At 49.4% G+C, this 27,998-nt stretch overlaps 3 protein-coding genes across 4 annotated transcripts in view; 2 read left to right on the top strand and 1 right to left on the bottom strand.

The window, feature by feature from the left end:
- The window catches only part of ccdc88c (coiled-coil and HOOK domain protein 88C), a 30,492-nt gene extending 20,392 nt beyond the window's left edge, over window positions 1–10,100 (top strand). The window contains exons 19-31 of the mRNA XM_084678998.1: window positions 60–248; window positions 410–571; window positions 1,068–1,345; window positions 1,809–1,952; window positions 2,280–2,466; window positions 2,673–2,818; window positions 3,217–3,306; window positions 3,627–3,889; window positions 6,171–6,470; window positions 7,106–7,180; window positions 7,370–7,438; window positions 7,984–8,252; window positions 9,062–10,100. Coding sequence (XP_084535124.1) covers window positions 60–248; window positions 410–571; window positions 1,068–1,345; window positions 1,809–1,952; window positions 2,280–2,466; window positions 2,673–2,818; window positions 3,217–3,306; window positions 3,627–3,889; window positions 6,171–6,470; window positions 7,106–7,180; window positions 7,370–7,438; window positions 7,984–8,252; window positions 9,062–9,928 — 3,039 coding nt within the window. The 3' untranslated portion in view covers window positions 9,929–10,100. The remainder of the gene's footprint in view (window positions 1–59; window positions 249–409; window positions 572–1,067; window positions 1,346–1,808; window positions 1,953–2,279; window positions 2,467–2,672; window positions 2,819–3,216; window positions 3,307–3,626; window positions 3,890–6,170; window positions 6,471–7,105; window positions 7,181–7,369; window positions 7,439–7,983; window positions 8,253–9,061) is intronic.
- Window positions 10,101–11,847: 1,747 nt separating this feature from the next.
- Window positions 11,848–19,306, top strand: gpr68 (G protein-coupled receptor 68). 2 transcript variants are annotated; one of them, XM_084683278.1, is made up of 4 exons: window positions 11,848–11,924; window positions 16,639–16,904; window positions 17,155–17,310; window positions 17,599–19,306. In XM_084683278.1, exons 2-4 carry the CDS (start codon window positions 16,764–16,766, stop codon window positions 18,355–18,357), a joined length of 1,056 nt encoding a protein of 351 aa, XP_084539404.1. In that variant the 5' UTR covers window positions 11,848–11,924; window positions 16,639–16,763; the 3' UTR covers window positions 18,358–19,306. The 2 variants fall into 2 exon arrangements, with proteins under 2 accessions (XP_084539404.1, XP_084539405.1); XM_084683279.1 differs by lacking the exon at window positions 11,848–11,924 and having other exon boundaries at window positions 16,134–16,904.
- A 1,781-nt stretch (window positions 19,307–21,087) lies between these two features.
- dglucy (D-glutamate cyclase) lies at window positions 21,088–27,950 on the bottom strand. Its single transcript, XM_084679102.1, has 13 exons — window positions 27,889–27,950; window positions 26,466–26,592; window positions 25,342–25,495; window positions 24,931–25,129; window positions 24,602–24,752; window positions 24,395–24,517; window positions 24,047–24,256; window positions 23,511–23,771; window positions 23,331–23,430; window positions 23,099–23,247; window positions 22,893–23,012; window positions 22,061–22,215; window positions 21,088–21,853 (listed from the first exon to the last, which is right to left on the bottom strand). The coding sequence occupies exons 2-13, from the start codon at window positions 26,566–26,568 to the stop codon at window positions 21,692–21,694; spliced, it is 1,887 nt and encodes a 628-aa protein (XP_084535228.1). The 5' UTR covers window positions 26,569–26,592; window positions 27,889–27,950; the 3' UTR covers window positions 21,088–21,691.
- Window positions 27,951–27,998: the final 48 nt, after the last annotated feature.

Raw genomic sequence — 27,998 nt, forward strand, 5'->3', positions numbered from 1 at the left:
TGTACATGTTCCTCATATCCAGTATCCTTGTGTGTGTGTGTGTGTGTGTGTGTGTGCAGGTAAAGAGGACCTTGGAGGCACTGCGCCAGCGGCAGGAGGAGGAGCAGGCCCACAGCCAGAGCTCCCAGAATGCCGCATTCCAGGGTCAGGGGTCAAGGCAGGGGGTGGAGAAGTGGGAGGTGGAACAGAGAGAGGCCACAGCAGAGCTGCTCAAGCTGAAAGACCGCCTCATTGACATCGAGAAAAACGTGAGTGGTGGACACAACAGGAAGGGGTGGAGCCTGTTTTGAATGAAAGGATTTGATTGGCTTAGGGAGTACGGAATATTGTGTCAGCCTGTTTGTTGACATGCTGAGTCTTTAGAAAGGGAACAAAATGTAATAATTTCTGTGTGTGTGTGTGTGCGCAGAATGCAGCGCTGCAGACAGAGAAGCAGCTTCAGAAAGAGCAGCAGAGACAGCTGGCCTCCCAGAACTCTCAGCTCAACAACCAGACGGTGGCGCTGCAGAGACAGACCACCAACCTGCAGGAGCAGAACACTGTTCTACACACCCAGACAGCCAAGCTGCAGGTACACACACACCCAGACAGCCAAGCTGCAGGTACACACACACCCAGACAGCCAAGCTGCAGGTACACACACACCCAGACAGCCAAGCTGCAGGTACACACGCACACACCCAGACAGCCAAGCTGCAGGTACACACACACACACACCCCGACAGCCAAGCTGCAGGTACACACACACCCAGACAGCCAAGCTGCAGGTACACACACACACACACACACCCAGACAGCCAAGCTGCAGGTACACACACACACACACCCAGACAGCCAAGCTGCAGGTACACACACACACACATCCAGACAGCCAAGCTGCAGGTACACACACACACACCCAGACAGCCAAGCTGCAGGTACACACACACACACACCCAGACAGCCAAGCTGCAGGTACACACACACACACACACCCAGACAGAACCATCAAGCTGCGGGTACACACACTGACAACCACTCTCCAGACCTCCAGACACAACCGCTAACATCTCCCCTCCATCCCCCAGGTGGAAAACTCCACCCTCAGCTCCCAGAGTGCATCACTCATGGCCCAGAATGCCGTGCTGCAGGGTCAGGTGTCGGCCCTGGAGGCGGAGTCGGAGGCGTGGCAGCGTCAGCGCGAGGAGGCGAGGGCGGGGCGCGAGGGCGTCCTGCAGGACCACGAGCGTCTGCTCAGCGTGCACGAGAGGCAGGCGGCCGAATACGAGCACCTCATATCCCAGCATGCAGCACTGAAGACCAGCCAGAGGGCTCTGGAGCAGGAGCACCGCAGCCTGCAGGCCAAGTAAGGCCAACCAACACACACACACAGCAGGCCAGAGTAAGGCCAACACAGACACACACACACTTTGAGGCCCAGAAGCAGGTCGGGGCAGGCTGTGTGACCCCCTCATGATACTATGCTGTAGTCACACATGTGCCTGTGTAACGGGCTCCAGGGTGGAGCTGCTTGGCCAGCCTGTCCTTGGGAGAGGGGGATATATTTAGTCACCACGTGCTCACATTGTAAACACGCATTCACCCAAAGAACAAAGCACGCTCCCTGACCTTAACTCCTCTCTCTTCTCCTCTTCTTTCTCTCTCTCCCACTGTCTCTCCCACTCTCTCTCCCCAACTCCCTCCTGCTCTCTGCTCTCCTCCCCATCATTTACTCACGCTCCTTCCTGTGCCACTCCTCCTCCTTCTCAATTCGTCCACTTCTCCACTCCTGCTTTCCCTCCGCCCCTGCTTCTCCTCCGCTCCTCCAGGTACATGGTGATGCTCCAGCAGAAGGAGGCTCTGGGGGATCTGGAAGGTTCTCTGGAGAAGGATAGACACAGTCTGCAGGAGCAGATCCATAAAAACAGCATCCTCCTGGAGGAGAACTCGGGCCTCAGGGGGGAGCTGAGCAGGTCAGACACGTGCACACACACACACACACACACACACCACCACACTACACCCTCAACATTGTCCTGAAGCCTCCCCTCCAGCCATCCAGCAGACAGTTCTGCCCCCTGCTGGTCATGTAATAGCTTGGTTGACCGACAGAGCTCAGTGGTAAAGCATTTAACTACAGATCTAAAGACTGCCGGTTTGAATCTCTTGTATGTCGCTTCGAATAAACATGTCTGATATTCAAATGTATCATCATTGAATGGTGCGTGCTTCTTAACAAGCCCCTCCCCTGTCTACATAAAACCCTCCCCTTCACTGTTAACCCCTCCCCTCTCCCTCAGGGTCAACCAATCCCAGAGCCAGCTGACTAAGGAGTACGAGGGTCTCCAACTGCACACTAAGGAGCTGAAGACCTCCCTGAACTCGGCCCAGCTGGAGGTGAACCGCTGGCAGGCCCAGTACGACCAGCTGAAGGAGCAGCACCAGGGGCTGGACATCTCCATGACCAAGCTGGATAACCACTGTGAGGTAGGACCGCGGAGGGAGAGAACCGGCGCGTCCATGTGGGGGTGTGGGGGTGTGTTGGGTGTGAGTTTGGGCTCTGCGCGTTTGGGCATTTCCAAAAGTAGGAGCATTGTGTGTGTTTGTGTTTCCGAAAGCAAGAATATTGTGTGTGTGTGTGTGTGTTTCTAAAAGTAGTAACATTGTGTGTGTGTGTGTGTGTGTGTGCGCAGCTGCTGACCCGTCTGAAGGGGAACCTGGAGGAGGAGAACCACCACCTGCTCAGCCAGATCCAGATGCTGAGTCAACAGAACCAGACCTTGCTGGAGCGCACCATGGAGAGCAAGGAGCACTACCATGAGGAGCAGAAGCTCTACATGTCAGTGTGTGTGTGTGTGTGTGTGTGTGTGGCGGGGGGGGCTTGTTTTACTAGCCTTGCGGGGACCAGAAATCCCCTCAAGGATGGTAAACTAAGAACAAATTGACCTTGTGGGAACATTTGTGGGGGACCCAAAACTTAAGTAGCTATTTCTAGGGGGTTTTAGGGTGGTTGGAGCTACAAATTGTGTTAGTTAGACTTACTTTAAGGGTTGGGGCTCAGAGTTTTGGGTTGTTTTAAGGTTAGGAGTTAGGTTTAGGCTTCGATTTAGGGTACAGGTTTGGTTTTAGGGTTAAGGTTAGGTGTTGGGGTTGTAGGATAGATAAACAAAACATTTGTGTGGTGGTAGCTTCCTACTTGAGTGTTTGTGTTAACGCTCCTCTCCCTGCGCTCCGCAGAGACAAGCTGAACACCCTACGACGACAGAAGGAGAAGCTGGAGGAGAAGATCATGGACCAGTACAAGTTCTACGACCCTGCGCCCAAGAAGTATGACACATCTCTAGGTTTCTGTTTGTCAGCAGGCAGGAGACAGTGCTGCCTCTCCAGTTCAAACTATTGGCAGAGAGGGAGGGATGGAGGGTGGGTGGGAGGATAACAGAAAGCATAATCAGGTGGACACCGTGAAAATTCAAAAATTGAGGATCCCATTGGTTGAGCCAGATGGGAATGCAAAACTCGCAGTACCCTGTACTGTTCAAACAGGCGCAGTATAGAGTGGCTATGATCTGGTAGCTCCACATCTTCCAAGTTCCTCTCCATCCTTTCCTGTGTGAACCTCTGACCTCATATCCTGTCTGTCCCACCAGGAAGAGCCAGTGGGTGGGGGCTAAAGCCCTGGCTAAGCTCATCAAACCCCGCAAGGACAGCAGCTCCAGAGAGAGGGTTCGGTCTGCCGCTGACCTGCCCCTGCCAGACACCCCCACTCTGGACTACCCCGACGGATTCCCCCCTCTCCCGCCCCCGCCCCTGCCCCCTCGCCAGTCCCGCCTCGGACATGACACCCCCGAGGAAAACCACACCCACAACAACTCTCTCAATCACTCACAGACCTCCACCCACTCCATCAGAGGTAAGTCGAACAGCAAGACCCTAAATTAGACAGTAAATCAGACAGACAGTAAGCCAGTCAGACAGACTGACGGTCAGTAAGAAGTCCTTTCTAAGCAGAGATCCTGCGGTTTTAGAGATCCTGTAATAACCCCTCTATGGCCTGCTGGCGTTCTGGAATCACAAGTGTGTGTGGTCAGTGTTGGGGTCTAGTGTGTGCGTGTGTGTAGTCCCTCCAGGCTCTCTCTTCTACACACACACACACTCAGCTCTGTCACTTCCTCCACTGCCAGTTTAATGACGGTTTTACACAGAACTGCGAGGCAGCATAAAGGCGCAACATTCCCAAACCTTGATCAGGCTGTTTGAAAGGGCTGACTGGGCTGGCTGGCTGGCCAGACAGGCAGACAGACAGACAGACAGACAGGCAGACAGGCAGGCTTGTGCTGTGTTTGCAGGTGGCACCACCTCTTACTTTGGAAAAATCACTGGATGAAGAAAAATATGAAAATACAAATAAACATCAAACCCAAATCTTCCCAACACTTGGACGTAACTTGTGCTCCACTAGAGGGCAGTGCACACACACACACATACACACAGTCTCTCTCCCGCATTAATTTCAATCTGGTTTTCTTTCTCAGCATGATGACTGGTTCTACTAAGGTTATAATGCATGTTTACTAGAGTAGAGTTGGGTTCTATTGCATGCCATGACGCCTTTACTGTCTCTGTTGGGTTGTTTGGGGATCATTCTATGGGTAAAGAGTCACACCATTAACAGATTTATCTTCCACTCGCTCTTTCTCTTTCTCTCCTTTCATCCGACCTCTCATCTCTGTGTGTGTGTGTATGTGTAACATAACACATTCGCCACATGTGGCCCCCTCCCCAGCCCCCCTCTCGACCTCACCCTCCTGCCCCCTCTCCATACCCCTCTTGGCTCCCCTCTCGACCTCACCCTCCTGCCCCCTCTCCTGCCCCCTCTTGGCCCCCCTCTCGGCCCCGCTGGCCCCCCTGGCCGCCAAGCGGTTCAGGTTCCTGCGCAGTAAGAGCCAGGAGAAGGAGCGGGCCCCCCGGACCCCCCCTGCTCGGGGCTCTCTCTCCAGGAGGCTGCGTTTCTGGTCCTCCTCTGACATCATCACCACCTGCTCTGTCGAACCTCTGGTGCCTGGCGAGGCCTTCTAATGCCGCTGCCATCTTCATCTTCACCATCATCATCTTCAACAACATCTTTGTCATCTTTATCTGTACTCACCCATCCACTCTCTCCCATACTTTTATTTATTAGCCCTTATTAGTATTCTCCCTGAAAAAGACACACACACACACACACAAGCCCACACACACACACACTGTCTGAACTGTGAGCAGGTTCTTGAGGGGCCTGTAGCTATCCTGGCCTGTCTGGACTCTAGAACGTGCCGTAAGTAGTCCTGCCAGCTTGGAGCTCCTAGTACAGACAGCTTTACCACAGCTGGCTTTGTCTGTACGCGTGTGTGTGTACGTGTGTGTGTGTGTGTACGTGTATGTGTGTGTGTGTACGTGTGTGTGTGTGTGTGTGTGTACGTGTGTGTGTGTGTACGTGTGTGTGTGTGTACGTGTGTGTATGTGTGTGTGTGTGTGCGCTCCTGTGTGTGGACATTGTGTCCTGGCTTGTTCTGTGAGCATGTCTGTGTGTCTGTGTGTGGAAGACAGGATGGAGGGTTTAATCTAGTAAGTGGGGGTTGGTCGAGGCCACCACTCAGAGCTGGTGTAATCCAGACAGTCATCATAAATCTACTGTATGTAAGGTGAGAAGACACGAGGGCTGCATGCATGAGAGGAGGGGAGGAGAGGGGGGAGGAGAGGGGCAGGGATAGAGGGGGAAGAAGAGGTAGAGAGGGAAAGGGGGGGGGGGGTTGACAGATTAAGGAAAGAGCCAGTCTCTGGCAGAGCTGTAGTAACTGAGCACATGATGGTGTGTCTGTCTTCCCCCCAGACGTCACCATGCTGCCTCACATTGTTCTGTTCGATCCACCTGTCTCACCCATCCATGCTCCTCTCCCCCCACCTGTCTGACCCCTCCCTGGTCTTCTCCTGCCTGTCTCACTTCCTCATGTCCTGAGAAAAAGAACCATGTTCACGACACATGCTGCCCAGGCTGCTTACATGCTATCCTCTGTCCACGCTTGTGTACCTGCTCTTACCGTGTCCTGTCTGCAGCGCTGTCGAGTCACTTGAAAACTCTGTGTGTGATGTTCCAACAGGAAGGGTTCAGTGATTGGTTCGTCAGTGTGAGACCACTGTTATTTATGTGTCAGGTGACCACGGAGGTTCCAGTGGCAGGAAGCTGTTCCCGACACCAGGGGGCAGTAGTGACAGCGTCAACGGGATTGCAGCTGAAGACTTCTACTCCAGGAGGAGAGGAGGAGAGCTGGGAGCCGTCTCATACTCCACCCCCTCCAACCAGACCTCCACCCCTGCTCTGACCCCCTCCAACCAGACCTCCACCCCTGCTCTGACCCCCTCCAACCAGACCTCCACCCCTGCTCTGACCCCCTCCAACCAGACCTCCACCCCTGCTCTGACCCCCGGTTCCAGGCCCAGTCGCAGGACCCGAGGTAGCACAGTTTGGTTTACATGTGTGTGCGAATGAGGGGGAAAAAATGAAGTCATAAAATCAGAGACTATTTAAATTATTAAAATGTACATTACCTTTTTCCAACAATGTCACTTGCTGCTTTGCCACGACTCGCCCCGTGTCACACCAGCTTTGTACTGTATCTAGGCACAACACAGCTCACACACACACCTTTCGGAAATCAGATGGCACTGATTGGTCAGTCATCAGCCAATGGGGCTGCTCTGAGCCTCTGTGCTTCCTGGAGAGTACCTCAGTCACGACCCAGCCGTCTACAGGGAACACACACACACACACACTCCAGCAGGAAGCTACACACACACACACAATCCAGCAGGAAGCAAGCTGAGGCCGCAGGCTACAACAGCCTCACTAGGCCTTCATTACCTATGGCTCCGTGTAATGTATCTGGAAGGGAAAATAACAGCACTATTCATTTAACACGTGCACGGGTGGTTGGTTCCAGTTGAATGATGGGACTCAAGGTAAACAAACATCAAAGCTGTACACAACAGAACATCGTCTCCCCAACGAGTTACTCTGGTTTAAGCAAAGAAAGTTTCAAGCTGTCGTTGGGGTGCTGTGGTGTCTGACCGTCTCCTCCCCCACACCCAGGTCTGCTGTACGACGACGACTCCCGCCTGCTCTCCTCCGACACTCTGGGGGGATCTGGTCTCCATGGAAACACAGGTAGAGGAGCGGTTGGATCGATGTGGAAAGTTCCTTGAGTGCCTTCTTGGTTTCTGTCAAGACACACTCTCCCTCAATCAATGAGTTCCTCATTATCTGAGTCAGTTTGTGTGTGGCGTGTGTGTGTCTCTGTGGTGTGTGTGTGTGTGTGTCTCTGTGGTGTGTGTGTGTGTGTTTGTTTGTGTGCAGGATATAGACCAGGCTCTGCCGAACTCAGCCACAACACCTCCAGCAGCAACTCTCCTGTAAACTGTCGAGGTGACAACTTTACCCTTCAACACTGTTACTACACTGTTAGATTAGATTACTATAGTACTACACTGTCACTATAGTACTACACTGTTACTATAGTACTATACTGAGACTGTAGTACTTTCTTTAGCACTACACAGTTTCCACAGTACTACATTGTGACTACAGTATAATGTTTCTGCTACATGCTATACTCACAGTACTTCACTTTGACTACAGTACTACATTGTCACTATGTAACTCCAGCTCTTTAAATATCAAATACCACTACCACCACTAGAAGCACTGCATACCATGTCTGCACAGATTTTTACTGTTTAAGATCTACCCTCAAAAAGCATGTCTGAGCATATAATAGCCTAACTGTCTTTGTTATCTGTCTGTCTGTCTGTCTCTCTCTGCCTGTCTCTCTCTGTCTCTCTCTGCCTGTCTGTCTCTCTCTGTCTCTCTCTGCCTGTCTGTCTGTCTGTCTGTCTCTCTCTGCCTGTCTGTCTCTCTCTGTCTCTCTCTGTCTCTCTCTGCCTGTCTGTCTGTGTGTGTCTGTCTGTCAGACTCTGTGGAGCGACTGCAGGGTCGCTCTGCCAGCATGTCCAGTGATGACATGGCAGGTCTCAGCCAGGAAGCGTCCCAGCAGGCACTGCCCCGCAGCTCCACCCTCCCCTACGACCCCCCGGCCCAGAGAGGCTCGGCCCGCCCCGGCCTCGCCCCCGGCCTCGCCCCCGGCCTCGCCCCCGGCCGGACTCGGCCGTCCTCCCCCGGCAGCCAGATGGTCACCCTGGAGGAGTTCCTGTATGAGAGCAACACTCTGTCCCCGCCCACCGTGAGTACTGACCACGCCTCCACAGACTCATGTGTCCTATCACAGCCGAGGAGAGGTTAGCATTAGCATTGTGGAGAAACTTGGCTGTGTGTGTTTAGTTTTCAACAGACTATAAAGCACTGGTACTCATTCTGGCCTGTGCGTCATGTTATCGATGATATCTGTGATGAAGTTATTAAGAGTAATTGACGGAGAAACTAACGGATTGCATGAAATGTGATCGTGTTTGTAAGGAAGGAAGCAGGATGGAGGAATCAATTGTGCTGTTTGTTTTACAGCTTGTTTTAAGGCTTTTTGTCTCAATTAAATTAGCCAGTAGTTGATTGGCTGTTTGGCTGGTGGCCATTGCCTGCTGTAATAAAGGGCCATTCAGATAATTGTGTGAGCGTATGTGTGTGTGCATGTGTGTGTTTAGATTGATGGCTTTACGACCTGCTACACTGTAAATATGTTTTACTTGGTAAATGCATGATGGAGTCTCTCACAACGCATGCAAGCACACACACACTCTCCCAAACACACTGGTCTGTGGTCCACCCAGTTCTGTTTGTAGTGTTTAGACAGAGATTAGTCTCTCTGTCCCTTCTGTGTTCTTCTAAACAAACGGGCTCTGATTGGATCAGCCCCTTAGCGCTATGCTGATGTCACTAATCCAGGAAGTTTAAAATCTGGTGGGAGTTCTCATCCCCTGACAAAAGAAGTTAGTGAGGGTTAGGAGAGTATGTGAAGCTGCAAAGTTTGGAGTATCTAACCCTGAGTGTTTATTTGTTTGTGCGCGTGCGTGCGTGCGTGTGTGTCCATCCGTCCAGGTGCAGACAGGCAGCAGAGAAGATCTGATGACTGAATATTTCACCAGGGGTCCGGGGGGAGAGAGGGACCGAGCCCCCCCCGGCCAGACCCCCCCCCTCCGGGACGTCACCAAAACCCCCACCAGCTACGTCACCCCCACCCTCAAGACGGGGGGCGGGGCTAACAAGCCGGGCCAGAGCGTCAAGCCCAGCATGCGTCTGCCTGACTCCGCCCCTCCCGCCTCTAACTCTCAGACCCTCCCTTACAGGGCCAGCAATGGGCTTGGGGGGTCAGGGGGGACACCTTCCTCCGTACACTCCCCTGTGTCCCGGGGGGGCGGGGCTGGCAGTGGTCTGAGTCGCACCTTCAGCCTGGCGTCAGCTGACCTGCTGCGCTCCAACGGGCCGGACAGCTTCCGCCCGGACGGTGCCCAGGAGGGTGTCGTGAGGAGGCCCGGGGCGGGCTCTGGGGCGAGGGAACGCCCCCTGTCTGCCCGACTGGCAGGCCCCACCACCAATCAGCATGGAGACGGAGGTTACTCCCCCCTAGCCCCGCCCCTTCACCACTCGTCCTCGCTGTCCCTGCCGCCGGACCGCCACAGCGCAGCAGGAGGGAGGTCAGGAACCAATCGAAACAGCCTGTCTCAGGGGCGATCCGCCCCCCAGCAGCATCGCGGGGAGGTTGCCATGGTGACGCCGGTGCGGGCGGTGCCGGCTCTGCGTCTGGAGGAGGCGGAGGGAAGGGTGACGTCCGACTCTCCCCTGCTGAAGAAGACGGAGGGGGGCGGGGTGGGCTGTGGGACAGAGGAGCCACCCAAGACCGCTCCCTCCTCCCCAGACCCCAACGACGACCCCCAGACCGTCTGGTACGAGTACGGTTGTGTCTAGACGTCTGGGGTGAGGACTAGCCTACAGGACAGCTACTGCCACGGTGGACTGTGCGGGACTGGAACACACACACGCGCCTGGCTCGGTTCCCTTCTGATTAATGAACCCAACCTGTAATTGACTGGTTCACAGATGGACATCTACACCCCAAAGAGACCACTGACTCCCCCCCTGCCCCGCCCCCCACCCCCCCCCTCTCCCCAGACTGCTGTCACAGCTGAACTCCTACAGTAACACAGAGAAGATGAAAGGCACTAGAGACATGAATGTTTGCTCCCTCCTCCCACGCCAGTTCTGCTGATCACCCCCCCCCCCCCCCACCACCAGCCGAGCCATGTGGTCCCAGTTCTATTCTGACAGGGGACAGAGGGACACTCAAGACGGAGCTTGTCGACCCCTCCCAGTGTAATTACACCCTCCTCTCTGTCCTCACGGCATCCCAGCATGCAGCACTCCAGGGCTTTACTGGAAGGGTTTCCTCCCTGGCCGGCGTGGCTGAGTCCTGCTCTGACCACACTGGCTGGCCCAGATACTACTAACACTGGTCAGCCTAACTACGGGGTAGAGGATGGAGGGAGAGGGAGAGAGAGAGAGATTGTAGAATAATGAGAAGCAGAGAACCAAGACAGAGAATGAAACCATGTATATCCCTGCTACTTGTTGCTGTTAAAATGTTCTGTAAATATGAATTATTGGTTCAAGTACATTCCTAAGAGCACTGGAGGAAGAAGATGATGAGGATGACGATTTAGATGATGAAGTAGTCAATGCGTCTGAACACTGGGTTTCTGCGGTCACTGTTGATGCCGTTACCGCACAGTCGTGGTTGTAGAGTTCTTGATTATGTTGAAACACTGAAACAAACCTCACAAAAGGCAATAAGACTTCCAATGTATTTATTTATGTTATTCAGACTGATCTTTTGAAATGACTGTGTCCACTGACTTTGTTTGATTGGTGTGTGTTGGCTTTGTGGTGCCGTTTGTATTGGTGCACAGTCTGGATACAACACTCATCCCACTTCTGTCTCCGACTTCCTGTCCAGACTGGAATTAGAAAGCTTGTCTTCCTGTTTTCTGTCCAATGAGGAGACTTGTGTCTCAGTCCAAATGTATACCACTTTTAAAGACCTCTACTGATTAACAGGTTTAGCGTTGGAGATTTCTAAGATATGTTAATAAAAAGTGATTAAATGTAATAGTCCACTGGTGAATCCAGGTCTGGCTGCAGGAGATGTATGTCTTCTATTGTGAAAGTGTAACTACCACAAGGACCTGAGATTTTCTCCCAGACCCAGCTAGCTCTTTGCAGACCTGGCCCAAACCGCACACAAGGTCCAGACAAACAAGCAAATCTGTTTCAGGGCTGACCTGACCAAACAATACTGGGATGAAACTGTGTCATACCAGCATGCTTTGTGACTGGAATTAACTTAATGAAAATGCTTTGTTTTCATAGTTTCATGTGAGAGAATTTTCCTGACCAAAACTATTTGCCTCTTTTTAATAATAAAGTTTTGTAAACTGAAGCCTCTTGTTGTCTTTTTGTTGTCAGATGATTGAGAGAACTTTTTTGTTTATAGTTAAGTTATCGTAACTTAAATAAATCATTTCATCTTTTTACTTTTCCTGCGGTCATCTATTGACATGCTCTGCGCAACACAAACACGATTTCACTGTTTGTGAAAGTAAGTGTTTATGACTAAAACAGGGAACCCCCTTTTAATCGAAATAGGGGAGGAGGTGAGAATTCATTTTATGACGGATAGTACGAAATGTGGAGTGGAATGTGGAGGAGTCTTTACCGTTTTAATTACAAGTGGCATAGCAAAGATTACTGTGAAGATAGCAGCACTTCAACACGCGCCGCCCCGTTGATATACCGTAAGAACCTTATTTCCTGCGCTATTTCATTTCACATCTGTCTGAGAGCATGCAGCTGTTTCAGACCGGGGCTTAACACGCGATCTGTTACAAGAAAGGAGTTAACGAATAAGGTTAGAAAACGGCTGCTTGTTTTATCACATGTACCTATTAACTTTGCATGTATTTCTGTTTTGATTTGACATGGTGGTCCTGATCGTTTTATGGTGCTTAATGTCTCTCATCTCTACTTTAACGATGCTTTAATTAAACCTACCAAAAACATGGTTATCTGAATTTTGACTTGCAAAAATGTAATGTTTTTGTAATTTAAGTGCATAATGAATTAATTCTAAATTGGCTTGACCATCAGTGTTCCGTGTCCAACACACACATTCGGAGCACAGTATGCTGTGTGTACTTTTCACCAACCAAAATAAACAACTATGAGCAGAATGGCCTTCTCGGAATCGACCGAAGAACAAAATCAAATCTTTGAAACATTTGGAGCTGTTGTTATGATGGCTCTCGTGTCTTTTAGTAAAACAGCAAGTGGCAGGTGTTCGCTAGTCTAAGGTACAGGTGCAAGGTTCCTAGTGGACCCGTTTTATCTCCCTTTCTTTTCGACTTTATAGATTTTGAAAGTTTGTTCTTTTCGTTCGTGTGACTTTTAACGTGCAACATTTTTGTAATGGGAACATTCTAAAGACACATCGCGTGACTGGAATGACAAATGACAGTTGGGTAGTTAGCAAGCAGCATGTTTTTTCAAGGCTCGAGCAGAAAGCACTCCCCAGTGGGAGAGGTTCTGGGGCTAACCAACACATTCCTCTGGTGGAGGCATGGTCTCTGGGGTGTTCTTTTGGTCAGCTACTGGGCTGTACCAAGGCTTTCTAAAGGCACATGTAGTCCTGGCCAAATGACTTCAACCCCTCCAGCTCCAAGACTGGTCCTCTCCTGCTGGCAATCTTGCAGAAGGTGCCAGTGCGAGGCTGGTGCCCTCACCGGCACCACCAAGGCAGGATGCCAGCATGCATACTGTTCCTGACGGTTCTCTGGGCATTCTATTTGTCTCAACTGTCCCTCAGGAGTTTATTTCCTTAAGGTCCTTGTTCCCTTTAGCTCCGGTTTAAATGGGGCCATCCTTTCTCCGGGCACCATGGCCTGTTGCCATGGTCCTGCCATCAGTCTCCGGTGGAAATGCATACGAATGGACCTGGCTGACTAAGCTGCCTTAACGTTCTACTCTACTGAATGAGCCGCCATTTGGTTCTCCTGAGTTTAAGTAACCAGGCTGCCATAGTGTCCTACCAAGTTCCACTGACCAAACCACCAGACTGAATTCCACTGAGCAGACAGCTAGACTGACCTTGATTACCAGAGCGCATGGCCCAGATTCTTCTCCATTCTCCTCAGACTGTTAGAGAAGCCTGGCAGGTCTGCAGTCTCTGGAGCTGCAGGGGGAAGAGGTGGTGAATACACTGAGCTCTGATGATGTAGGCCTGTCTGTAGATTTAGCCTACAAAGTGAACATCCGTCTAGATTTAGTTCTGTGTTGTGTATCGGTTCTGTGGCGTGTGGTTTATAGATGTAGTTAGCATATATAGTAGTGGTTTCCTGGGGGAGACAACAGGCAGAGAATATAGAAGTCATTACCTACTCAAAGGTAGGTACTGAAAGTCTTTTTTCATTTTTCTTTTTGTTTTTGTTAGCTTTTCGCCACATCCTGTTAAAGTTGGATCTAGACAGGTCTGTATGGGAAAGATGTGTTGCACTTGGGACTGAAGAAACAGCTCACCCGAAATTCAACAAACCATTCCACCATACCACACCATTATTCCAATATTCTTTCTATGCTCTTATCACGATTATGTTCAAGGTGTTCCTGACATTTTAGTCTTTAGCCTGCATGTCCATACACTAAAACAGTTTCTGAGTGTTGCTTTTTAGAGTAACCGGGCAGAATTCTGCCTCATGGTTTCTGGGAAAAATAGTTTCCATGTATTCATGTCACTGATTAACCTGTTAGTCAGAACATTGTTTAATCTTCAAATCCATAAAGTCAAAAAACTGCTCAGGATGTGGTCATAGCAAAGCTCCCCCCTTTACCCTGAACACACACGCACATGCACAAACACATACTGTACTGCTCATGTCCTGAGGGTGTTGTATTATACTGAACACGTTGCCATAGGGACTCCGAGCAGATTGAGAGCTGAGCATCACACAGAGCTGTCTGACAGCCTTCCTCTAGCCTTCCTCTAGCAGTGACTCACTCTGGAAAGGGGTTCAGTAAAGTTTCTGAAAAAAGTGATGCCTTGGACACATATATACGCACACGCATACGCACATCTGCTGTCATCACTGACAAAAACGGAACTGAGACTATGTGGTTTCCTTTCACAGAGCAGAGAAACAGACAAACATTCACTTGACTGAGATGCACCAATAGGATTGTTGGCCAATACCAATAGCCGATATTCATAAAACATAACTGGTCGATACTGATACTGTTTTGACATTTCAGTCTTGACTATGGTGAGCCTGGCTCAGAAAAAATTCACCTTAGAAAGATCCAAGGAAAACTAGCGTTCATTACGGATGCAACTAATGGATCCTTGTATATGAATGAAAAAAAGCCAAGGTACCCTGGACTGTCCGGGTCCAGACGGGACCAACTGTCTGATGTCCTGGCCTGGGGATCTACAGAAGCTGAGTCCAGATTCTCCATCATCCAGCACACCCATGGGCCTGTCCTCTCTCCTCACAGGGCTGAGACACAATCTTGATAATAAGTGCAGACCCTGGGACACACTCACACCATGGAACAGTGGGCTGCTGTGAAGATGATGGTTCACCAATGTGACTGTGGTTTCTGCAGCCCTCTGTTTTTCCTGTCACTGCTCCTCTGAAGATAACACTAACCACGAGCCCAGGGTGTCAGGGCAGTGTCCCCAGCTCCTCTCCCCTTTGCCTGGACACATTCTACCACTGCTGTCCCCTGACGGTTAATCTGCCTTCCATAGGAAATGGGTCTTGTCTGGTGCAAAACTCTCTCAATCTAGATTTATTAGGTGGGCTTGACTTCGGCAAGAGCACAACCTTTGTTCTGTCATATATATTATTATTTGTATTGCTGTTTATTTTCCCACCCCATTGGATCCCAATATTTGGACTACAGACAACGTCGATGTCAAACTGTTCGTCTTGGTAGCGATTGCGTTGCTTGTATTGAGATTTACGTTCCGTTGCACGGTTTACGCTTAAATCAAGTTTTTTGGGCGAAAAGTGAAGCCAACAGTGGCTAACTTGCTAGTAACGTCACGAACACACGCGTAACTACATGTAGTAGAACATTACTAGTTTAGCAGCTTGTTAACTTTTGGGAGATAGCTAGCTAGGCTAACTAGATTTACATAAAACGGCAAGACAGCTGTAGAAACGCCACAAGTAGAGGCCAGAGTGATATTTAATGTTAACATTGTGATACAAAAAAAAAACTCAATTGTGAATGTATATTACATGTAATGGACAATGTGATATACGCTGATATGATTAAGCAACATCTACTTTCGGAAACAGTAGTCTGTGGCTGATGCGTTAGCAATGGCATCATGACATTACCCCCTCTTTCCTGATACATACGACAGCTGTCTGTGATACATCTGTTTTCCATCGTTAAAATTTCACACGAATAAATGTTCGTTTTTGGATTTATTATGACATTAGATTACAAGTAAACGATGTGTTAGTAAAATTATCATTACTTGTAGTTTTAAACCAGTGTTGCTCACTGCAACGCTGTACGAGACACTGGTAAGAAAAACAATTCCACTGCGGTTTAACCTACAGACAGTAGAATGCCAAAACGGCGACAGAATATTTTCGGCGTTCTCCTTACCTAAGTTAAATCAAAATGCCCAGAATCGTTTTTCAATTGGTGAAACTATTAGACTACTAACCTCAACTTCTGTTATCTTAGAAAGGCAAAACTAGCAGGCTGTGATAGCTCTAGCCTACCTATTTTCCCACCCTTAAAACTCCGTCAATGTTTGCACTATATACAATGGAGATGCCAAACATGTAGCTAGTTTCCATGCTGTGATATCAACACCCTGTATTTTAGTACACCCTTCGACTGGTTACTGTAGCTCCTGCGATTCCCACACAGCAGTATTCTAGTTAGCTAGCTCGTAGTACAATTTACCAGGGTCAGCTTCTCCACGGAGGGCTCTAGACTGAGACCAAATGGTCGCATTTGGCATTGTGACTGACTATGATCGTTACCAGTAAGCTTTTTTGAATGACATTTTCCCTTTAATAAATGTCAATCTTATTTACGTTTTTAGGGGGCATATTCTCAGTTTGCAGATGGTAGCTGGTAACAGTTTGAATCGCGATTCCATCGGAAATACTGCCGGTGACGTTGTTACAATCAGCTTGTTTCAAAGGGGGTTCTTCATGAATGAATGAATGTAATGAGTGGGCTAGCTAAATGCTTGAAAATATCACTAAAAGGGGAAACTTAAGGGACGTCTAAGTCATAGAGTCACCATTCACTCTTCTCTTGTATTTTTGTAAATGAGCAGCAACAAATATATGCTTTTAAACCTATGAAATCTTCATAAATAATAAGTATGCATTTTTTAAATAAAATATACAGACATATCAGTTGTAAAATGTCAGTTGTAAAATACTGACCCATCTGCAACCGACACAAGCATACCACACAATTTCCCTCTTGTACCCTCTCTAGTTTTCTAATGTTTTGTTATTCTAATGTAAGCATTAACAGAGTCAACTGTTCTCTGTGTGTGTACGTGTTTGGGTTTTCTTTGCTTGTCCTAGGTCAGAATGGAATGGCCTTGGCAATCTATGGACTGTGTAAACCGACCATAGACGCAGCACCCACCCAGCAGTGCGCGTGTGGGCGGAGCTAGCAAGGCGATGTGGTTGTTCCCCTTACATTGACCATGAATTCGAAGCAGTACATCAACTGCAGCATCAGCCATGAGATCCACCAGTACCTGTTCTCCTGGGCCTACATACTGGTTCTGCTGCTGGGGGTTCCTGCCAATGTGTTCTCCCTTTACCACGCTGTGCTCCAGCTCAAGGTGACTGATGTACTTTAAGTTGCAAGTTGGGTTCTTTTATTTCCTTAGGTTCTCATCTCTTTGGTGTTTAGTTGTATATTGACATTTAAAAAGTATTGTTTTATTGTTCTTATCCTGACTGTTATTAACTATTTATCTATTTGTACTGATCATTTATTTATTACAACACACCTTTCATCTTTGGAGCTTTTATTGTGAAAAATGAAATGTCCGCTCCAATAAGTAGTGGTGCTGTTGTGTTCCTCTGCAGGTGCGTAACGAGCTGGGCGTGTACCTGCTGCAGCTGACCCTGTCAGACCTGCTGTACCTGGCCGCGCTGCCCCTTTGGCTGCAGTACATCTTCCAGGGTGACGACTGGCGCAACACGGAGTGGCTCTGCCAGGTGTGCGGCTTCCTGCTCTATCAGGTAGTGAAGGACGACCCAGGACCCTTCACCTCTGACCCCTTCATCCCCTTAACCTATGAATTTGACCATCCAACCTTTAACTAGTGACCTTTAACCCCTGACCCTTCAGCCCTTAACCCCAGGACCTTAACCCTTCACTCTTAACCCCTGACCTTAATAATGATCAGGTCAGGTCATTTGCTATTCTTGGTCATTTGACATGTTGATTATTTGAGCTTAGCTTCTTTATCTCTCTCTCCTTCCCTCTTTCCCTCTCTCTCTGTTCTCTCTGTCTCCCTGTTCTCACAGAACATCTACATCAGTGTTGGCTTCCTGTGCTGCATCTCCATAGACCGCTACCTGGCAGTGGTCTACCCTCTACGCTTCACCGCTCTCCGCAGCATGAAGGCCGCCGCCATCGCCAGCGTCGCCATCTGGCTCAAGGAGATTGCCGTGGGCGTGGTCTTCTTCCACCACAGAGAGCTGAGCACGGACAGGACTAACCAATCGGTGTGCTTCGAGCACTACCCCATGCAGTCGTGGGAGCACCCGATCAACTACTACCGCTTCATCGTGGGCTTCCTGTTCCCGCTCGCCATCCTGGCCTTGTCCTACCTACGCGTCCTGAAGGCGGTGGGGAAGAGCGCGGGGACGCAGAATGCCCAGAAGCAGCGCATCAAGCAGCTAGTGACCAGCACGGTGGTGATCTTCCTGCTGTGCTTCTTCCCCTACCACGTCTTCCTGCTGGTGCGCACCCTGCTGGAGAAGGACTGCGACTTCATCGTGAGCGTCTTCAACTACTACCACTTCTCGCTGCTCCTCACCAGCTTCAACTGCATCGCCGACCCCGTGCTGTATTGCTTTGTGAGCGAGGCGGCCCAGCGCAGCCTCCAGGGGGCGCTGAGCTCCATGGCCAGGGCTCTCTGCTGCTGCTGCGGGCGGCGGGGGGAAGCTAGCCCCGCCCAGCCGCAGACCAGCAACTCCAACGAAGTGGCGGCCTCCAACGAGAACGGCTCCGCCTCCGCCGTCGTCGTCACCCTGCTGCACTCCACCAATGTGGAGACGTAGGTGCCATGGGTACCACACGCACATTCTACACACACACACACTAACACACACACTCACACACACACACACTCACACACTCACACACACTTCTCAGCGGTCACGGCAACGGGTGTGTCCGTATGCTTTTCGGAGAGATAGACAGAAAGTTGATATTGTGTCATAGTGTTTATGTAACGTGCTAATATAATGTTTCTGTTTATGTCATGCAAACTTACTTCCATGTTGAGCTTCAGACTCACAGAACGTGACGTTGCCTTGGTTGTGGCTGGTCAAACACCAGAGCTCCAATCTCAGGGTCAGGTTCATATCTAACTGAGGTGTCTGTGTGGGGCCCGCTCCACTCAACCCTCACACCTGGTTTGCCCTGTCATACACTTCACTTTAACCAGGATCCCTTGTTCTGCCGCAAAGGCATGGGATTGATCAAAGAGACAAACTGGCCAGTGAAAGAGGTTGGCTTTCTCATTATCAGCCATTGACATGGTTGTGTAGCCAGCCAATCACCGTGCAGGGATGTAAGATCTTCCTCTTTGTTTACATAAGTTTATGTCCATGCGTGGCTGTGGATGTGTAACCTAATTATGACGTTTATTATAACAAAATTGACCTGTGGAGTTATGTTGAAAGTATATTTTTGTAAGACGTATGTATTCTGAGGTGTATAGTGATGTCTTCCTGTTGCTTTAGATACTCCTTGTTTGTGGTTTATTCTACCTTTGGCAGTTATTCTGACAAACTTTCCTTGAGAAATGTGAGAATGGCTTGTGCAGTGTGCGTGAGACGAGCGATTCATCATCCATGTGTGTCTGTTTGTATGCTTGTGTCTTTGGTCTGCTGCCATATCAATTTGACATTCTGAGGTGTGTATGAAAACTCCTCTTGACTTCATGGACAATGTTCTCTCTGTCTGTATGTCAGTCTGTATGTCTAGCTCTTTACATGTAATAAACCAGACTGTACTACAATTACAAATTGGACTTTGTGTGTGTGTGTATGTACTAGTGTGTGTGGTGCTGGTGACAGATGTTTTGGTTCCTTGGTCCTAATTAATCTTATGAGTAATTACCTGCCCAGGGACATGGGCAGATGGGGGTGTAGATGGATGGATAGAGGGAGGGAGCTAAGTAGAGAACATTAGAAATAGAAAGAGGGAGACCTTGAGGGGGATCATGACACGCAGTGTTATGTTCCTGTGGGAATTACAGATTCAGGCTCCAGAATTGAACCCGAGCCCTCCCCTCTGCCTTCGCTTGTCTCACTGCCTTTACTGGGTGGCTTGGGTCCAGACATAAACAACAGCACACACACATTTGACTTCATTTCATATGTTCAACTGTATTAGTGTATGAGGTGCTTGTGAGGACGCAGATATTGCTCACATAAAAACACACACACTGACGCCCTGTGTTTGTGTGTTTGAGTCCAACAGCTGATTGGTGTGTGTGTGTGTGTCTGAGAACAAATCTGTTTATGTGTGTCTGAAAGCTGTGCTGTGGGTTTGAGAGTTGTGGTGTGTGTGTGATGGGGTTGTTTATATTGGTCTGAGTTCTCGGTTCTTTGACTGTTTGTTTATTTGATATCCCCAGGAGATCATTAATTTGCAGGCTGATAGGACAGCTGATCAGGTGAAGGGAGAACCGGCCAATCAGAGGCCAGTTTGTGTTTATTAGTTTGGTAATAAGAGCATCCCTGGACACCATGGTAACCCCAGGCTTACAATCAGGAAGCAGGCTTATGATGAGAGTTTAGGGGTGAAATGTCATGTTAAATGTCATTACTTTCTTATTCTTACTGTGGTCAGTGGAAATCTGTGTTCACCAAATGTCACACACACACAAAAGTTATCAGTGGGTGTAGAGTGATGCTCAGAGACAGTCCCTGAGTGTGTCTCAGGGACCTATGATTGCCATGAGGATAGAGTACAGTCATACAGACACTGAAATTACTGACCCATGACACTGAAAGTACAGTAGGTAAACTACCAACAGTGATGTGGAATATTACAACATCTTCCAGACAGAGGAGAGCCTTGATTCATCCTGGCACAGCCCCCTTACTGTGGCCCCCTTACTGTGGCCCCCTTACTGTGGCCCCCCTACTGTGGCCCCCTTACTGTGGCCCCCGTACTGTGGCCCCCCTACTGTGGCCCCCCTACTGTGGCCCCCTTACTGTGGCCCCCGTACTGTGGCCCCCCTACTGTGGCCCCCTTACAGTGGCCCCCTTACTGTGGCCCCCTTACTGTGGCCCCCTTACTGTGGCCCCCCTACTGTGGCCCCCTTACTGTGGCCCCCGTACTGTGGCCCCCCTACTGTGGCCCCAGTACCATGGCCCCGTACCTTGCAAAACAGATGAGGACAGTATCAGTGTCCAGCGAGTAGCAACACAGTGTTCACCAGGCAGGAAGGCCAGCCCTCTGGTCTGTCTGCTACTCCAGAGCTGGAGTAACCACACACAGGATCACAGCAGGGCAGGGGGTGGGAATCAAACCCACAACCGTCCAGGCACATCCGAGCGTCTGTGTGTGTGTTCTAATGAAAGGTCTAACCACTGAACCACACTTCCGTTCCTTTATTCCAAAACGTTTCCATACACGGAGCTTCAGTCCGGATTCCGACCGAGCAGTAAGGGAGGAAAGCAGCGGGCATCTCCAACGAATCAGCGGCCAGTCTGAGCGTGATTGGACAGTTTTGTCCGTCAACACGGTGTCTTCTAGATTTAGGAGACATCTGACACATTCACAATCTCTGTTTTATTACTGAATCACAATCTAGATTACCGCACAGTGTCATGATCCAGGCATGTGTTTGTCAATTGTGTGTGAGTATGAGTGTGACAAGTGTGTTTATTATGTGTGATAGATTACAGGTTGTTCTACTTTTTAAGTGCTTTGCCCACTCACTCGTGGTGAAGGAAAAATTGTGAAAGGTAACCAAGGCAGCATCTCTCCCTCTCACACACCCACACACACATGCAATAACCTTTAGGCTAGAGGAGGAGGTGGCAAGATGATCTTAACAAGCAAGAATGTCGAGGTCTGGGCCCTCTTCCCCAATCACTCACTTCCTATACTCCCACAATGCACCGTGTTGCTCCCTGGCATCAAGGTCAGACAGAACGAACAGGAAATAACATCATCAACCACAGGCACTCAAGAGTGTGTGAATGTATGAGTGGTGTGTCAGTATTTTGGTCCAATCATCTTGATGAAAATATCTCTCTCTGAACTTCACTTTTAGCACTTGCTGATTGCTGCTCTGAGTCTTTCTACTGTTTCACACACACACCCGCACATCCTTAGACACATTGTCACACAAGTATATAGAGTGTGTGTGTGTTAGGTGTGTGTGTTTGTGTGTGTGAGGGTGCAGTCGCGTAGGCGGGCGATAAGGTCAGAGTGCGTGGGGTGGAAGGTCAACCCGTCCACCTCCATTCCCAGCGTGGCTGTCTTCCCGCTGCGCACGCCAAACTTGACCAGGACTGCCAACATCTCTTCCTCCTGGAGAGGAGGGGGAGGGGCAGGTAGCAGGACACAGAAGTGGTCAAATCATCAGTTAGGTAGTAGAGAAAGATGAGCTTCAAGTTTAACAATAAGAGTTACACTTCTTGACCGTCAACCTGTCTCCACCTGAGATAAGATAGGGTTCTGGAAGTTCTAACTCCTGTTCAGAGCGAGGCTGAAGGGGGGCGGGGGGGCGGGGGGTACCTTAGCTACGGAGGGCAGGCTGCTCTCAAGGCCCTGGGTGTGGGTGGGGGAGGGTGTTGGTTCCAGACCCTTGTGGAGGTAGCGCTGGTGGATGGGACAGAGGCTGAGGATGTAGAGGCCGTAGGCCACCGCGTAGCCTCCCCAGTTTGACACTCCTACAGAACAGAAATGCTGGTGAGATGAAGGTTCAAACACAAAAACTCTCTAACCTGACATCAACAGATAATTAGTTACACATAACCATCTGGGAATTAGTCCTTGGAAACTGTTTGGAAAAGAATGGGTACTTAAAAAAAAACAAAAAAACAAATACACTTGGCAGTTGATTGGGGTCAAACTAACTTTGTCAGATCATGGCCACATGAGAATCCATCTCGCCAATCTCCATGTGATTCATTTGTGTCTGAACCACAGTGGTTCGGACCAATCAGAGTCCTTTGAGGAACTACTGGCAGACATGAGCATGGTTGAAATTAGCCCGTGATAGACGATGATAGACAGATGGTTCGTCCATTCACCTCCCAAGTATTTCTTTTTTAAGGCCTGCCCTTTTCCAAACCGATTCCTAAGGACGACTTCCCAGATGGACGACTTCCCAGATGGACGACTTCCCAGATGGACGACTTCCCAGATGTGCAACAAACCATCCAGCAAGTCAGGTTAGGGTCAACTCTCATGAACAACGTCAGGTTTTTCTTCTGGTCTGACACAACCACAGGAAACCGCAAGCTCTTCTGCTATCTATGTATGACTCAAAGTGAAGCGTGATGTGTGGCTGGGTACGTTTCCCTATGCTGTGCACTGTAAATGCCAGACAGAGTTGTGTCTAAACCTGCAGTGATGGCGAAATCTGCTGCCACGTCACAGGCAATCAGCGCTCCGTTCGGCATGTGTGTCCGAACTGCCTCCTTTACCTTCCCCATGCCCAGCTCGTTACCCCCATCACCAATACCTGGGAAACACATACACACACATTGCATTGTAAATCACCATAGGTCTTCTGTGCATGTGTGTGAGTGAGAGAGTATGTGTGTGTACCTGTGGTGATGATGCCAGGGATGTTGCTGGCAGCTATGAACAGGTCGTCTACGGGGTCGACCAGGTGTTTGATGTTGATTCCTCTCATGTTGTAATAGTTCCCGTCTGCAGCGCGACCGCTGCGCTCTATCGCCACCAGGTGGTCATACCTGCACAGCACACCCAGGGGAGGATGTAAAGACTATACGGTATATACGTACGATACAATGTAATGTATTCATTGCGTTGTTACCTAGGTCTGGTTGGGTCTCCATCATGACACAGGAAGTGTATGGCCGACTCTGGGCTGGTGTTCTGGAAAGTGACTAATGGGAAGGCAGTCTTGATCACCCCTGCGGTCACAGGTAAGACCACGTCAGACAATTCGGAAGACACTCAGACACTCACATACCCTACCTCTTAAAACACACACCTCTCCTCACCGCCTCCTCCACAATCGCCTTGTTCATGTCCAAGGCGCGCTGATCCGTCACCATGGTGACCTGCTTGCCCAGGGCCAGGAGGGTGGCTGCCATGGCGATGGCCCCCGGGGGGCCGTCGGTCTCGTCGGGGGGGTTCAGGGTGTGGTGTGTGGGGAAACCGGTGGTGATCAGAACGGAGGAGGAGTGGGAGAGAGACAGGCAGGAACGCAGCAGCTCGTCCTGATTGAACAACACCTGGATCCCCCTCTGGCCTGGGGAGGCAGGAGGGGGGAGGTTCCTGTCCTGTTTATTTCATGTTATAATGACACATAAGCTTTTTTCCTGCTTAGTTTTTTTTTGACAGAGACAGTGAGAGAGTGCCAGAAAAGGCAGGGAGAGGGAGAAAGAGAGAGGGGGGGGGGGAAACCCTTCTCCCGGAATCTCCTGGCCCGAAATCGACCCCAGACCCCTGCATGTAACATAACGTTATAATATAATGAGAGAGACAGAGAGAGGGGGAGGAGTCGAGGGGTTGTTGAGGGGTTACCTGGATCCTCCCCTATCAGACTCTCCAGGGTGCGTATACGTTGGACCAACGCCCCTGACGCCATGCTGTAGAGCAGAGGCTGCTGGGAGATGAGGAAGGTGAGCGGGGATTGATCCAACTGGGGGGTCGTGGGGGGGTCGGAGGAGGAGGGGTCAGGCAGGTCGGTGATGAACATGGACCCTGGGGAGTGGGTGAACGCCAGGGAGGGCTCTGGAGGACACACACACAAACATACACACACACACACAGGGCTTGTGTTCTGCACCACAGTGAGAAGTTTATATGGGATAAAACTGTGTTTCATGTAAGAATGAATGAATGATTTAGTTGAGTGTCAGCAAAACTCACTGCAGCTAAGCACCGCCTCTACTCCTGTAACGCCACAGGCCCAGAACACTGTCACGTCGCCAGGCTCCGCCTCCACACTGTCCCCATAGGCTGGCTTACTCATATCCTGAATACCCAGCAGAGCTGTGGAAATAGACAGGAAAGGAGTATAAGCTTTGTGTGTATGTGTGTGGCTGTGTGTGTGTGTGTGTACGTGTGTGTGTGTACCGGGTTCTCCTATGTGTATTGGCGCCCCATGGGCCTGGGGGGTGAGGTGTGTGCACTGGGCCACAAGATCCAGCTTGTCTGCAGGAACAGGTCTCATAGTCACCACCAGAGGGCACTGGAATGCCCCCCCACCTGCACACAGCAGGGACGTCTAGACGGACATACACACACGAAACAAATTTGATTGACTTTAGATTTAAGACACAATATTAAGGTGATAGAATTCTGCATGTAGTCCATCCCTCCATGGGGTGGATGACTGTATAGCGTGTATATATATAGCATGTAAGCATGTAATAGCATGTATAGCGTGACCTCGGGATGCTCACCCTGTACATGGATACGTTGCGATGCTGTTGGACGTTGCGGACAGGGACCCCGGCTGCCTGCAGGCTCCTCTCAAAGCTGAAGCTGCAGCCCAGGTAGAAGCTGACCATCTGCTGCAGCTGCAGTGCGTACGGCTGCAGACTGGACACCCTGCAGGCCAGAACGCCGCCCTCGTACACGTTGTACTGGGGACAGTCAGTCCTAGAGGAGATGGACACACGCACTCACATTGAAGGAGCCAGACACTGCTGTTCAATTATTCACAGAGTTCAAGGATGGGTGGAGCAGAGGTGAAGTTGAGCTGCAAGGATAACAGGCTTATATGACCACCAATCTGCTTGCCTGTCTGTTATCCACCTACTCATCCATCTATCCAACCCTCCACACTCACTCATCCATCCATCCCTCCCTACCTGATGTCTGCTTGGTTCGCGAGTGGTGGGCAGCCCCAGTCTCCCGGTGGGCTGCGGTGGAGGAGAGGCAGGGGTGCGGGGTTAGCCCGGCAGAATGCTTCAAAGTCATCAGCGAGGCTGCTGGGCAATATGACCACATTGGCCTGCAAATATCCTAGCAACCATATAAAACCAACACAATGTTATAAAATGCCCAATAAAGTTTGGTCCAAAACATTGTCAAGCAAGCAACATTTATGCTGGCACAACTGCATCTCAGACAAGGCCTAACCGTCACACACTCTGTAACTAGACCTGTAAGAAGACATTTTGACACCGGGACAGGAAGCAGTTATGATAAGTGATAATGATACTCTGGAAGTTACTTTTCACCTGGTGACAACACAACTGGTTAATCTGTAGCAGTGTGACAGTGTGTTAAAGGTAAACTTCCAAGTTTGAACGGAGGTGACCATTTTCCCCTCAAAATGCACCACGTAAAAGCAATACAGCAACACAGTAGACGGACCGAAATAACAGTATACATTTCGCTGTATATTGTATGAACAGGACAATCCCTTTAAAAATACTTAAGTAGAGTAACCAAGCATCTCTGTTGGCTTACTGCTCAGAACTGCACTGTCCTCAGGTCCTACTGGTCTCTGTGTGGTTCTGCTGTTCCCTGGTTCCTACCTGAGGCCAGTCCAGAGGTGTTCTGCAGGCCGTGCACGCCCAGCCGAATGACAGCTCTCAGAGCTGCAGGGCTCAGGTCACTGACGGACATGCCGACTGTGCCCAGACACTTCTCTTCTTACCTCTCTGACACATGCACGCACCGTTCTCTGAGGAGAACCTAAACGCAGTCTTCTCTGTTTTTTTTTTTTTTACAACAGTCAAAGTGTGGGTGTGCCTGCACTGGTTAACTTTGCTTTGAATCAAGACCTATGACACATTGCCCAGGCCACGACACTCCAGACCATTTGGGTGTTTTATATACAGTTTTAGAGATACCCAGTTTAATATTTACCATGGATACCAACTGTTCTATTACTGAGTGAGAGTGTGGAAGATTGCTGTTTGCCTGCAAGAACAGCTTTCCTCTCTTAGGCAGTGTGTGTGTGTGTGTGTGAGTGTGTGTGTCTCACGTGAGTCCATGGTGGAGGAGGAAGCTCTGCCCCAGAGCCTCCCTGGCCGTCTGAGGAAGCAGCAGAGAGGTCTGCTCACACCTTTCAGAGCAGGGAACAACATCCCATTCCAGGCTCTGGAGACAGGCTGCATTACATAAGATTTAGGGCAGACATCAAATGATTATGTAACAGTAATGATGAAACCCTACGTAAATCTCAAACAGAGTTTACAATGCAAGTGGGATTTTGCCTGTGCAGGTGTGCGACTGATATTGTAGGCTACTTTTCGGAACTCCCTTTGGATGTAAGGAAGCAGAACAGTGGTTTTACGAAGTAGGCCAGGCCATTGGCATAAGCCCCCGGTTTTTTTGGGACTAGCCCCGAGTATTTGATACAATTCCAATAATGTAGCCTATTTGTACTCCCGATTATTTGGCATAACGGCATTGCTATGTGATCATATACAGATCTAATTCATACTGCGTGTCTTGCAATCATATGAATGCCTCCCCCCACACACAAAACACCTGCCAGTCAGCCCCGTTTTCGCGCAGCATAAGCAAACCGAAGCAGGAAAAAAATGGGGACATTCATTTTTTACAAATATAGGCCTACGGCTCACAAAAAAAACTTTTTTCCCACATCTGGACCTGTCAGAATGTCACCTCCCCGTTACAAACTTTTTTCACTGACGACAGCTATCAAAATAAATGACCTGGTCATTTATTTTGATAGCTGTCCTCAGCTTAAAAAAATATTTGTGAAAAAAGTTTGTCAACTTTCTTTCAAAAATATTTTTTCAACCTTTCGAAACCTTTTTTTCACTAACTTTTTTTATTTGACTGCTATCAAAATGTGACCTCTGGTTTCCAGGTCCAGATGTTGATCAGATCAGGGACTGTCTTTCGATTGTACATCGCCAGGACAGATGAGTCACCTGAGATGGTTTGGTTGGTGTGTCAAACATTTTCAAACGTTTAAACAGGGAGATTACAATATTCTGTCGACAGCTATCAAAATATGTGACCTCTTGTGAGCCAATGTACATCAGTTAAAGTCCGCCCGCACCAGTGAACAGCAAGCTTCGTTGGCGTAATGGTTGTTTGTCGTTCAATACCTTGAGTGTGAACGTGCAACACGTGTTGAAAATGCACAGAAGACAAATTGCTTGAATTTGATTAAAGTTTTGATTTTCAATGCAATTTTTGTAGGCTACAGCCTATTTTGTTTTATCTATAGGCTACTTGTTTGCGCGTGGGTTAGAACGTAGGCTAGTGAAAGTGCAACGGAATTGTTAACCCGACGTACGGATTTGAGTAGTGCTAAATGTAATTTCCCAGATCAACAAATAAGTTAATGTTGGATTGTCTCTACGTCAAACTCCCCTGACTAAAGTGCATTTGAGTAACTGCGTAGGCTATGTGTATCGATCCACACTAACCTTCTAGTAGTTTGGTCAGAGCCAGGGTTGCCAGGTCTGTGTGACAAAACCAGCCCAATCGCCAATCAAAACCAGCCCAATGGCCAATAAAACCAGCCCAAAAAACATCC

The sequence above is a fragment of the Hypomesus nipponensis genome, chromosome 3 (genome assembly GCF_054491055.1).
Source record: "Hypomesus nipponensis isolate SF chromosome 3, ASM5449105v1, whole genome shotgun sequence".
Classification (NCBI taxonomy): Eukaryota; Metazoa; Chordata; class Actinopteri; order Osmeriformes; family Osmeridae; genus Hypomesus; species Hypomesus nipponensis.